Source organism: Anguilla rostrata, chromosome 14 (genome assembly GCF_018555375.3).
Source record: "Anguilla rostrata isolate EN2019 chromosome 14, ASM1855537v3, whole genome shotgun sequence".
Taxonomy (NCBI): domain Eukaryota; kingdom Metazoa; phylum Chordata; class Actinopteri; order Anguilliformes; family Anguillidae; genus Anguilla; species Anguilla rostrata.
In genome coordinates, this window is record NC_057946.1 from 24,649,788 (window position 1) to 24,663,381 (window position 13,594).

Below are 13,594 nucleotides of genomic sequence, written 5' to 3' on the forward strand. Positions count from 1 at the left end.
GCATGCACGTGTGCGGTCGCACCTATTGCGGATTTGCGCTTCTTATTACATTAATAACATCTGTACCTTTAAAATGCTCAGTGCGATTCAGACAGGGAGAGTGACCAGACTAAAAGTGTTTGTAAGATATTACATCTATCAAACTATTAATGATTGTTTAAGGAATGCATAGAACCATTACTTTCCCACAGTGTGGTGAAAACGTTTGTTTTGAGTATATGTGGAATCTCCCTGCGCATAATGATTAAAAAAGCAGAAAATTTAGAATATTAATTTAATTTAAGCCATTAAAACATTTATGTATAATTAAGTACCCACTTGAATTAGCATGCAATAGCAAGTAATGGTGGCATTTTGGTTAAAGATATTCTGTCATTAATTATAAAATGGGCTGGTTTGATCCTGGATGCTGATTGGCTGAGAATGTGTTCTGCAGTGATTGTAAATCCGATACAGTAGCTGTTATTCAAACAGCCTGTTTGTAAATCATATCACTCCCCGCAAAAACCGTTACTTACAAATTATATTTCAAAATAAATAATATTGTGCCATCAGTTGTTTCTCTATGTTGTAATTGTTTTATGAAAGCAATACGGCACTCAAGGCTGTGCATTATCATGCTATATGGCATAATTTTATTTATATTCATGATTTCGTCATAGACTAGGACTGCACAATTAACAGTAAATGAATCCTGATCATGATTGTGGTTTCAATGATTAATGAAGTGACCAACTGCAATATAAATACATTCTTACAGTAGAGTGCCTTCGGTTGTTATGATGTAAGTGCTCTATTATACTGAAAAGGGGACGGGATCTGGAATCGCCTAAAACACAGCAGTCTTGAGAGGTTTGTTACTCCTGACCAACATGGTGGCCCCCTCCTGACGTGAGTAAGACCTCTCAAGCGTGATGTCTTTTTTCTGCGTGACTTGGGAAAAACTGATGCACACGTACCTTTATTACTAGTAGGCTCAATTACTGCAGTGATTTTTTTTTTTACCTCGCCAAAAAAGATCAGTGAAGTGGCTACAGCTTACCCAGAATGCCGCTGCCTGAATTCTGAGGAAGTGTAAGAAAGCAGAACACATTACACCGGTCCTTAGAACACTGCACTGGGCTTCCAGTGTGCGGCAGAACACGTTTTAAAACCCCGACTGCTCGTCTATAAAATATGACTCGGCTCCAAAGTACATCACCGGCTTGCTTTTAGGACATGAACCTCCCGGACCGCTCGGGGTCATCTGGGACCAGGCCTGCTAATTGTCCCCAAGGTGCAAACAAAAATTGGCGAAGCTGCTTTTAGTTATTACGCCCCCGCGAACTTCCAGATGACCCGAAACGCGGCCCCCAACTCTCACCTCTTTTAAAAGCGGGCTCGAAATATTCCTGCTCTCCCTGACCTTGCACTAAATTATTTGTATTTATCTATTGATTTTTTATAATGTTGCCGTTTTGGTTTTTGTGTTCTTTGTGTTTACTTATTGATCGCTATCGCAAATGTCTTTAAAAATTTTTTCTGTTATTTCATTTAATTTCTTTTCATTTTAATGCCACCTTCTCTGCTTCTGTATGCTTTTGTTGGGAATAAGTCGTCTGTCTGTCCAGGGAGGGCTCTCCTAGAGGAGGGAAAGTTATTCTTTATTTTAATGTTTTTTTTGTCAGGTCTTGTTAACAAGTGATGCTGAACAGGAACAAACACTCGCCACATTGTTTAGAGTTGTGTCAGCTCTGCAAAGAAACACAACTAATTCATTCAACCACGTTCGAAGCCATCTTAAAGTTTGGCGTGACGAAAATGCCTGAGGACAGGGGAGTTTTCTGTTGATTTAAATGCTCAAGTGAAATAAAACGGTTTTGTTTACAAAGTCAGTTAGTAATCGTAATAAGGAAATGCGATCATTGAGCAATGTAATCATCATTATCATTTCAATCATGATTGTACAGCCGTACCATATATACCAGTATTCAGTTATCCCTCCAATTACATCTCTGCTCATCTCGGCTGCAGTATTTCTGGGTGATTTTGATAGGACGCGCTCTTTGGCTGAGGAAACTGTTGGAGTCTGACACTGTCTATCCGAACTGTAACTGAAATATAATACTGTGCTTAACGCAGCTCCTCTGTTGTGAACCTTAATCATGACTTAATCATGGTCTCTAAGCCCCCTCTCTCTCAGTGTGGTCAGCAGGGTTTACATGATGCTGGATTTAAATGGTTGGGTTCATGCAGTCTGTCTGGAGGAATGTGGGATGGAAATCTTATTTTCACACCTCTAGCTCTAGTGCCTAGGGCTTCTTTCACACTGACTGTGCCTCTGCTTTTGAGCTCTGGCCTTTTTTTCAGTTATTTTCATACTAGGGTTCTTTTTAAGAAGGTGCCAAATATTTCTCAGATTAACGAAAAAAGTAAGTCAGAGTTTATGAACTTAGTATTATGGGTTTTGAAGCTTTAGTATCTCAGAGGGGACAATTCATTTATTAGAATTTCTAAGTATGTTTCTTTTAGTGGACACTATCATTCACAGTTCAATTTATATATCTGTTATATTTATTTGTTGCCCAAAGTAAACCTTCACGATTCCCCGGTTATGTTCCAATTTTTTATATCGTATAAAAGTTGTCCAGGACACATTGGACACATGGTTTAAAAAAAAAAAAACCAAACAAGAAAACTTGTTAGTTATGACTGCGTGGGTCTGTGTTTTATTTGGGGGTGTCCGTATGAGGACGCTGCTGTCACCACGCTTATTTACCCGTGCTCACGGAGATTATTCTTCCCTTCGGGGGGCGTCCCAAATCTTTCCTGCTCCTGCATCTTCGCTCGCTCTCGCACAGTAATGAGGCCCTGTGAAGGAGCCCAGCTCTGGCTCCCTGCTCAAACGAGCCTTTCCTGTATAGCAGGGATGAAAGGATCGTAAGCGGGGAGAGACAGAGGGAGAGAGAGAGAGAGAGAGAGACAGAGAGACAATGAGAGAGAGAGAGAGAGAGAGAGAGAGGGAGACAGGAGAGAGAGAGAGAGAGAGAGAGAGAGAAGACAGTGAGAGAGAGAGACAGAGAGAGAGGGAGAGAGAGAGAGAGAGTCAGAGAGAGAAGGAGAGAGCGAGAGAGAGAGAGAGAGAGACAGAGAGAGAGAGAGACACAGAGAGACAGACAGAGAGAGAGAGAGGGAGAGAGAGAGGGAGAGAGGGACTGTTTGTTATGTTGCCGCGGTACAGCAGGCACTCGAGCGCATCTACCTTCCATAAGACACGTTTTTTTTTTTTTAGTTTTGCTTTTTTTTTTTTTTTTTTTTAGGCGGAGAGTGGGCGCGGGAGCGGAGGAAGCCAGACGTAAAAGAATGATAGCGCGCGCGCGGCGAGGTCCATCAAAGTCAGCGGCCCGGGCCCCACTCGTTTTTCACCTTCTGAAGGGGACCGTACCTGCAGTACACCTATGAGGTACGCCGGACAAATTGAACGACGATACGTCTTTTTCATATTTCACACCTCAACAGTTTTGTTTGGGAGGGATAGAGGGGCCCCAAGCACCGGGGAGGGTGGGGGGCAGTGGGGGGTGGGGGGTGAGGGGGGGGGGGGAGATGGCCTGCGTATTACAGGCTATTATACATTTACAATACCCCCCAAAACCATCCAAACCCCTGCACACCATCCTCCAACTCGGCAAAATCGGCTTCCACGGCCGCTAGACTTAGTAATGTCATCTTAAGCCTAATGTGGCCTTTTGATTTATAACATTTATATCAGCTCTTATGTGTTTCTTACTTCGAGTCATTTATGTTGGTAATGCGTCACCAAAAACTTTAAATGCAGTTGGGATGAATCATTGAATCATTCTATGTTTATTTTTAACATAAACATTTCAATTTGACATTGTAAATTGAATGTTTTAGGCATTAATATGTAACACTTTCTATTTATGGTCCTTCCTAAGACCTGCACAGGTTCTTCATAAGCAGTGCATAAACATTCATAAATGCTCATGTCAATAACTGCAAATCAACATATGGGTGTATGTCATCTTGGTCAAGGTACATAGCCAAGATCCATATCCCTTTATCATTCTATATCATGCCTTTATCGAGTACTTTTGCAAATCAGGCCCTTGTCTCGCGATGTATCCTTGTAATGGTGAGGTCCCAAGTTGGATAGGGTCTAAATATTGGGCCCACTTGTGACAAAATAATTCAAGCTGTTACAAGCAATCGAAAACAGTATTGACAGTAGTATCTGATAGTCAGTTATTTATATATCGCTGTCTGCGTATTAATTTTGATATTCAACCGCCTTTCGTCGACAGAATTTGAATCCTTGGAAGGAATGTTTCCGCTGAATTCCCAAAAAAAAAGAAGAAAAAGAAAAAGAAAAAAGAAAAGTCTTTCCTGGAATGACAGTCTCTGTCTCCGGGAGGTAGCCAGGTAATCATCAAGCTGTGATGGCTTTGGATGGAATCAGAGGCCTTTCGATCTTTTGATTGTACTGTCCTCCTTGAAGTGGCCTCGAGCCTCACGGGAGCAGCGGAGTAGAACTGTGATACAATGCGAGTCCTCCGCCCCGCGAGCTCGCGCGAAGTCGCGCCGCCGTCGTCGAGGGCAACGCATCGCGCTGGACGAACGGCCACGTCACGTAACTTACATCTTACCAAAAGCTTTAATTTCAAACGTTTTTTTTTCTTTATTCTTCTTCTTATGCTAGTCAGGTGTGATTTACTCTCTGGGAAAAAGTGGCTATCCATCATGTGTCATAAACATCGGAGTGGAAAAAGAGTTGATAATACTGCCCATACCCACCCCCCACCCCCAACCAAAAAAAAAAGCAAACAACAAAAGACACTAAATGACAGTTTTGCATTAAACTATAGTGATAATGCAAGAAGTGCTGCTTAGGTCACTTCAGCAGGTTGCATGTCGGTAATGAATCATCGTTACTATTAGCTTTCTGGTGAGTCTCGGGAAACGTGATGAGGAATACGGCACTTCTGTTCCTCCGTCTGCCTCTCCTGAACCGCGGGCTTCCGGGTTCGCTCAGAAACCCGGCTCGATCGCGGTAGAAAATAACCGGCCGAGCGTTAATAGGAGATATTTATATATCCGCTTAAACATCGGGCACAAGCAGCCCTCCATTAGCCGATCGATGAGTCGCCACCCGGGAGAGGGGCGGTGACATTTGAGGTTAATGATCATACATCCCGAAATCAATTACGATAGGTCTTCACAGGCTTAATCAGAGAGCTACGCCGGAATAGATTTTTTATGTAAGAGGGTTTAAGCTTTTATCCTCATAATCAGTTGTTTGCAAGAAATGCTATTTGTTTGTGTGACTTTTTATACAGTAACTAGCATTCGTTTTACATTAGAACTATTTTTATTGTATAGCTAAACTTTACTAAAGAATCCTGATTGAATTTAAAGCCGCATTGATGTCTCTTTTCACACTTAGATAAGGTCCATATGCTGTACTCTCGGGCTCCATACACACACACACACATGCATGCATACGCAAACATGCAAACATGCGCACACACATACTCACACATACGCAAACTTGAAAACACGCTCACAAACACACACACACACATGCATATGCAAACAAGCAAACACATTCACACAGACACACCATACACATACACACTGACACACACGCACACACATACACACACACACACACAGACACACATACATATGCACACATACAAACACACACACACGCCGTCACACAGACACACACACACCCACAGGCACACACACGCACCCACACCCACACAAACACAGAAACACAGAAAAACAGAAATCCATTATGTCTGCCCGTGCCACCTTAAGGCAAATTGTGACACGTACAAACTGTTGCCGGCGGCGACCGCGGGTTTGATTTTCTGCAGCGTGAAGGTTGAGTTGAGTCATTTTGCACCCAATTACACTGCAGTAAATTTGTCGGATGGGTCTTGTCGCGCTGTATCGATCCGCGGTGTCACCTTGAACTTGTTTATTGACACATCGAAGTTGGCGGCTCAATTTACGGAGGCTCTATTATGCCGCTCGTATGATGTCCCCCTGCCAACGCCTGTCACCGTAGATTATGGCCATTTCTCCAGTCCTCCCTTCATCCCTCTCCCCGTCTCTCCCTCGCTCTCAATCACCTGAGATGCACCTGCCAACACTACCTGGCTTCTCCGCTGGACAGATGACGCATCATTAGCGCGTGTCATATAACTCTTGAATCTGATTCCCTCTTTTATTTTTTAAAGTGAAAGGTACTTGTTCAACGAATGGATTTTCGTTTTTCTCGCTACAGCTATTCGGTCTGAACAGTTTTTCTTGCCGATGAGAAACAACAGTGCTGTGAAGGAACCCTTTTTTTAAAGGGTTTTTTTTTTCTCATCTCCACTGGATTTAGCTACCGTAAGGCTAATGTAGGGTACAGTGTGCTATAAGTGGTGTGCTTGTAAGGCTAATATAGAGCACTGTTAGCTGGGTGCTAGTTAGGCTAATATTGAGTACTGTAAGTGGGGCTGCTAGTTAGGCAAATATTGAGTACTGTAAGTACTGCTAGTGAGGCTAATGTAGTGTCTACTGCATGCAGGGCACTAGTAAGGTTCAATGTCCAGGGTCCGAATGGGCCTCCTGTCTACCGTGTCCTAAAAATATGTGCTGTCCACCAAGCACACTGTACTGTTTAGTGCGTAAGTTGTGTATGCAATGGGCACAATGCAAAAAATATCCTCCACTCTGTTTTCCTGCCTGACTGTGTAAGTGCCGTTAGATGTTCTGCCCGTGCGTAGCCATGCTAACATTTTGTTGTTGTTATCGAAGGAAAACATTCGCGAAGCTGCGACTCGTTTTTAAAGAGGAGCTGCGCGTGATATTCATGGGACCAAAATGATTGTTCATTTCCTGAAAAGCACACTTCCAAATATACTCAGTAAAACTCTGGGAATAAGTATATCTATCATCCAGGCATTTTAAGTGCACTACATTTAGACATTTACCGACTTAACAACTTTCTCATCCAGTGTACTCAACAAGTATACTCGAAAGTAGGCTAGTGCGCTGATTCGGACATGGCCTACATATCGTCCACTACCATGGGGAAAGGGAAAAAACTTTCAAAATAAAATCCGAAGACCTGGTTCACCTCTGCCAGGAAGCTCAAACTTGGCTGCAAATGGATCCTTCAAATCAAAAAAGAAATGGTAAACAGGCCACAGCATTACGGTTTTGCCCTTCGAGTTTCAGACTTGAACCATTTAAAAAAAATTTGTGGCCTGGTTCAGAGGGTGTCTCACAATCTTAGATTATTTAGGCGGGAATACTCGAAGTTCCCTCCTAATATGGTCACTGATCTCATGAAAGGCTGAAGATGACTCATCGTTTTATCCTTACAAAGGGAGGGGGTACAAAGTACTGAAACCAGGGCCGTGAATATTTGTGAATTTTTTTATTTTTTGGGAAATGTATTTATAATTTGAATGTGCTATTCTGGTTGCTTCTGCTGAATCATTGAAGTAGATTTTTTTTCCGCATTTGAGAATTAAAATATATCTCAGTAATGGTTTTGTTAGTTTTATACAATTTCTTTGTTAATGTGTATCCAGAGTGTGAGTATTTTTGAAGGTACTACACACACGCACATATACACACACACACACAAACACCCACTTGCATACACACACACACACACGCACACATACACACACACACCCACTTACACACACACACACACACTGTGGGTTCTGTTACACTCAGGCGCGAGTTGTACTAATTAATATGGACCTTAGTTTGTAACAGGATCTGATGTCACTTGGGATTTCAAGTGAGCCATCAGTTTGCTGTTTTGCTTTGCCTAATGCTTAGAGTACACACAGAACACACGTAAACAACACTTACAGAAACAATTCTCTGAATTCCAGGGACTCAAGATGAGCTCCAAGTAGAGAGGAACTTTGGGATATCGAGAGAAATTTTATGGTACTTTTGCCACCCGAAGCAGAATCTTTTGAACTGCGCATGGGGTGATTACACTGAAGAGAGAGGAGGGGAGAGACAGAAGATAGTAAAAAGAGACGGATGGAAAAACTGAGAGAGAGAGTGAGAGAATAGGAAAGGCAGAGAGAATATATAGTATAAATAGTATAATGTTGCTATAGTATAGTATTTAGCAATTTAATAATTAATAAATGTTATGTTACTGCTGTTGTTGTTGCTGCTTGTTTTTATATTTTATTATTATGGCAGATTTTTGGCAATGTGTATTTTTTTTAATGTCATGCCAATAAAGCATTTGTATTTGAATTTTTAAAATTTGAATAGGGGAAAGAGAGAGAGAGACAGACAGAGAGAGAGAGAGGGAGAGGGAGAGAGAGACAGAGAGAGGGAGAGAGACAGAGAGAGAGAGAGAGAGACAGAGACAGAGAGAGAGAGAGAGGGCAGACCTCATCACTGGAGCCAGTATTCCCGCTACACAAGCCGTCCACTTAGAGGTGACCACAGAGAGCCGGTGTTTACAGCCTCTGCACAGATGCCAGGGCCATTTGCCGGCGAGGAGGTCAGAGATCACCTGTGAATCTTTGATTTCGACACATCCGTCATATTATATGGACTTCATACACTGTGCTGAGGAGACACTGGGGGAAGGGGACTGGGGGGTAGAGTTTCAACAAGAATTAGACTTGACCAGACCCTGTGTGGTGAATGAAGTGGGTAAACTGCTCCTTAAACACTTATTCTTTATATTATTTTATAAATCGTGTATGAACACGCTTTTATGCAAAGGAAAAAACAAAGATATTGCCCAACATTGTCATAGTAACAGTAACATAATTTCTCTCTTTTTCACCCCTGCAAAAGAAATCTAACGTTAATGTTTGTCTACCTCGGTACACAGTGCAGGATAGACTCTTGGAAATGAGGGCCATCTGGTTTTAATAGGCATTTTGGTCACCCAAAGAAGAACAATGTGCCTGATTTAAAACTGTTGTATACTTATCAATACAGTCAATGTTTCTGTTAATTTAATGTGGGGTGTGAATGAAGCCTGGTGTTAAGATAGTTAAATCACTACTGGCTAATGAGTGTGAATGTGAAACACACTTATTTATCCATCCATTATGGAGGACAAAAACATTTATCAAAGTGCACACTAACCCCACTCTCCATCATGAGTGTACACTAACCCCACTCTCCATCATGAGTGTACACTAACCCCAAATCTCCATCATGAGTGTACACTAACCCCACTCTCCATCATGAGTGCACACTAACCCCACTCTCCATCATGAGTGTACACTAACCCCAAATCTCCATCATGAGTGTACACTAACCCCAAATCTCCATCATGAGTGTACACTAACCCCACTCTCCATCATGAGTGTACACTAACCCCAACTCTACATCATGAGTGTACACGAACGCCAACTCTACATCATGAGTGCACACTAACCCCAAATCTCATCATGAGTGCACACTAACCCCACTCTCCATCATGAGTGCACACTAACCCCAACTCTACATCATGAGTGTACACGAACGCCAACTCTACATCATTAGTGTGCACTAACCCCAGCTCTACATCATTAGTGCACACTAACCCCAACTCTCCTTCATGAGTGCACACTAACCCCAACTCTCCATCATTAGTGTGCACTAACCCCAGCTCTACATCATGAGTGTGCACTAACCCCAGCTCTACATCATGAGTGTGCACTAACCCCCAACTCTCAGTTTGTGTGCACTTCCGTCTACATCATGAGGCCAAATCGACATCGATGTTGCACAACCCCACCAGTCTGCAGTTTGTGACTTGGTTCTCGAGCCATGACTGATTTGCCACTTCACATGCAGTTCTAAGTTAGATCAGCACTATTATGACAGGCTAGCTCCGCCCCTGGGCGTGACATTTAACAGATCGGTCCACAGGGCAGTTCCCCTCGAATGTACACTAACCCCACCTCTCTCTGGCTGGTTCTTTCTACTTCTTTCTCAGTCACCCACTCAGGTGATGAAATTTTATTTCCAATTTAATTAAAAAAGTAAGTTATTTATTCAAAGTGGTTGCGCAGAGAATGCCTTTGAATCCCTCCTGTTTGTAATAAGCGAAGTGGAAACTAATGCCGCTAAAAATAATCTTTAAATAAGAGAGAAGAAAAAACGTGGTTGGGGGGGTGGAGGGGGGTGGTATGGTAAGATTTAATTTTCGCTTACCCTTTCGGTGAACAGTATTTAATCATCTTATCACTTCTCATTTCTGTAATGGCCTTCTTTTGCTCTTTTTTTATTAAAATCATTCCGTTTTAATGTTTTAAAACTGTCTTTCATAGGGATTCCCACGTACTTGCTTTTATATATTTTAATATCAACTGATGGTAAGTAAAAATAACAATGAAATCTTTAAAGACGTTTTCAATCTTTTTTTATTATTCAGCAGCCTGCCGGTGTTTTCCGCATTTCAGCCGTTAGCTGCTAGAGGGCGTATGTCTTTAGTTAACCGAGCCACGGAGCTTCGCCCGTCAGAGATTACGCTAAATTAGTAAACAATTACCGGATTATACCGAGCAATTAAATGTGCAGTACAGGCCGCGCACCTACGCACAGCTTTTTTTTTTTTTTAAATAATCGCCAGGCTTGTTCACGGTGTAGGCGGAGAGAGGGAGAGACTGTATGGGAGGGAGGGATGGAGGGATGCAGAGATGGACAGCATGAGGCTTTTAGGGGGGGCTGGGGGGGTGTTTGGGGGGGGGGGGGGCTGTGCTTGGCTCTTAGCCCGCTTCCCGCTGAGATAATTTATTTTCTTTATTGAAATGTAGCGTTAGAGAAGCGTGGCCCTAATAAAAGGGGGGTGGGGGGGGGGGGGGTGGCCCGTGAGTGTGTACACAAAGACGGCGACATTAGGGCACAGCTGGGGCGCAGCACCGTGTCGGTGCCACCTGCACCTGGAGCCCGGGCGTTGGCGCGCGCGCTCTCTTCCCCCTGCGTGGGCCTGCAGAACCGGGTCGACCCGACGCCCCATTAGCCGCCTGTCAGGACCGGAGGCACTGAGGACAGGCACAGGAACCGGAGAGGAAGTAGCCAAATGGGGGGGGGGGTTTTACAGCGGCGCCGTGCGTGATCGCTCGCCGTTTGCCTCTCGTTCGCTGGCTCTCTTTCCCGCCCACACCTTCTCCGCTGGCTACCAGTCGGCGGGACTCAGCCTGTGTCTGAGCCGGCTCGCGCGTGTCAACGAAAGTAAACGTAACCCCTCGCCGTGAGCGAGCGCGACCAGGTAAAAACCGCGTAGCTGCGCGGTCAGGTGATGCGACGTTAGAACTCCCAGCGCGAATGAAGACGTTTTCTGACGCTTTGTTCTTGGACTCCGAGACACGGGGAGGTGTTTTCTGGCGTGTTTATTTGTACAGAGAATAGCACCACTTAAGTGAGCCGGGGAATTGGGTTTTACTTAGGCCCAATTATCCACTAAATCCACTGTCTCCTAAATGAGATTATTGCAATACAGTGCGAATGTCTCCCTTTGGGTTCCATTAACTTTGATTACTGCTAATTATTTATTTACAGCTGAAGCCGCGTTATTGTTTCTTACAGAGGAGAAGCCCATTCGTTTGCAGCACCTGGGATCTTCGGCAAACTTTACGGAAATCTCTGACATGTCAGAAGATACAAAGAAATTACGATAGACCCCCCCCTCCCCCAAGTTGGATGTCTACCCACTTTGTGTCTTAATGGAGCAGGAAAGGGAATATCGTGAAAATGTGCTTGTTTTTAATGCCTGTGGATGTGTGCTCTTATCAGGATGATTCTTAAGACACAAAACTGTGTTTGTGCTCCATTATTGGACTGGCAGGCACAGTCCCTTAAGAAGGCATTCATCCCCGGTCTTCCCCTTCACCAACACAATGAATTCCACACATTTATGATGCAAAAAAATATTTTTATGCAACTGAATGGCCTGGCTTAATGGTGCTCCTAGGAAGATTCAAAGCTTCTGAGATCTTTTTACAACCTTCTCCAGCTTTTTGCCTCCTAAGAACATCTTGAAGTTCCACAGGAAATTCCTTCATGATGGCTCTTGTAATAAGAGTAAGCATACCTCCATGACTGGCATGTCAGTAAGCCAGCAGGTTACCTGTGCTGAGGTGAACATCCAGCACCATTTCATACAGCTCCACTTTGCTCAGTCAACTTTAAAGCCATTTTACCCTCTGATTTCCTGGATATCCATTATAATATATTAACATTTGGCTTAGAAAAGCAAATTAGAAGTAATCCTAAAGCAGGCAAAACATCTGATCATAAAACATGTCATAAAGTAAGATTCTACAGAACTCCGTAGAGACCTTGCAAAAAATTTAAGTTCATTTTTTGGTCCGTTATCTCAAGATTGCAAGAAAATAAAAATAGTTTTCTCATGATCACAACGTATTTATCTAGAGTTCTCAAGTGGGGTATGGATGTGGTTTAATGGTGAATGGAGGGGGTTGGTGGGGAATGGAGGGGTTTAATGGTGGACAGAGGGGGTTTAGTGGAGTATGGAAGGGGTTTAGTGATCAATGGAGGAAGTTTAGTGGAGAACGGAGGGGGTTTAGTGGTCAATGGAGGGGGTTAGTCGGGAATAAATGGGGTTTAGTGGGGAATGGGGGGTTTAGTGGTCAATGGAGGGGGTTAGTGTGGAATAAATGGGGTTTAGTGGTCAATAGAGGGGGTTAGTGGGGAATAAATGGGGTTTAGTGGGGAATGGGGGTTTAGTGGTCAATGGAGGGGGTTAGTGGGGAATAAATGGGGTTTAGTGGTCAGTGGAGGGGGTTAGTGGGGAATGGAGGGGGTTTAGTGGTCAATGGAGGAGGTTAGTGATCAATGGGAGGGGTTTAGTGGTGAATGGATGGAGTTTTGTTGGGAATGGAGGGGGTTTAGGGGTTTGTTCACCACGCTGTCTCACCCACCTCCAAAAATGCAAAATTCCTACATTTGTTTCCAAGAGCGGGCTTCCCTTTTGCTCGAAGCTACCGGAGAAAGTCTAATTTCGTTTCAGTTTGTTTTAGGACAGCCTTATAGATGTTTAATTCAGTCCCAGTCCCGTGTAATCAGGTAAAAGGTTTCCCCTGAGGTACGACACGGCCCGGAACGCCAGCCGCTAACAACCTGCCCCTGTAATTGGTCCCCTCCTCACTTAGCGTGTCTGTCTCCTGTCACCCACCCTGGGAATTATTAACTAGTGTAACTTTTTAATGTTTTCCATCTATTTTCTCCTTGGTTTCAAACGGCCATTTGAACAGCCCTTCCGTTGCGAAGCTGTGAAATACAGAACCTCATCCCAATCTCCTCAAGGCGACCTGCCATTATTGTTATTTCATATTTCTCTGAATTTACAGCCGCTGGATATTGAGTACAAAATCCATTATCATTTGTATATTTTAATTATGCAAATGAGACTGCTCAGCTGGCTGGCCAAACCTGCAGGGAAGCCTAACTTCATTTTGAGTGATTACAATTTATCCAGTCGAGTCACTTTAATTGTAACAAGCTAATTACCTTGTTTCATTTAGTTTTAACAATGGCAAAAGAAAAGGGAGCCGTAACAACGCATTAACTTCCTGGCTGCTGACAGACA

At 43.4% G+C, this 13,594-nt stretch overlaps 1 protein-coding gene across 6 annotated transcripts in view; it reads left to right on the plus strand.

The window, feature by feature from the left end:
- The window catches only part of skor2 (SKI family transcriptional corepressor 2), a 96,921-nt gene that overhangs the window by 49,344 nt on the left and 33,983 nt on the right, over positions 1 to 13,594 (plus strand). For 2 of the 6 annotated variants that reach the window (XM_064308197.1, XM_064308198.1), the window contains one exon: positions 3,300 to 3,442. The exons of the other annotated variants lie outside the window; for them this stretch is intronic. In XM_064308197.1, the coding sequence (XP_064164267.1) occupies positions 3,438 to 3,442 (5 nt within the window). In that variant the 5' untranslated portion in view covers positions 3,300 to 3,437. The remainder of the gene's footprint in view (positions 1 to 3,299; positions 3,443 to 13,594) is intronic. 6 annotated transcript variants of the gene reach the window in all.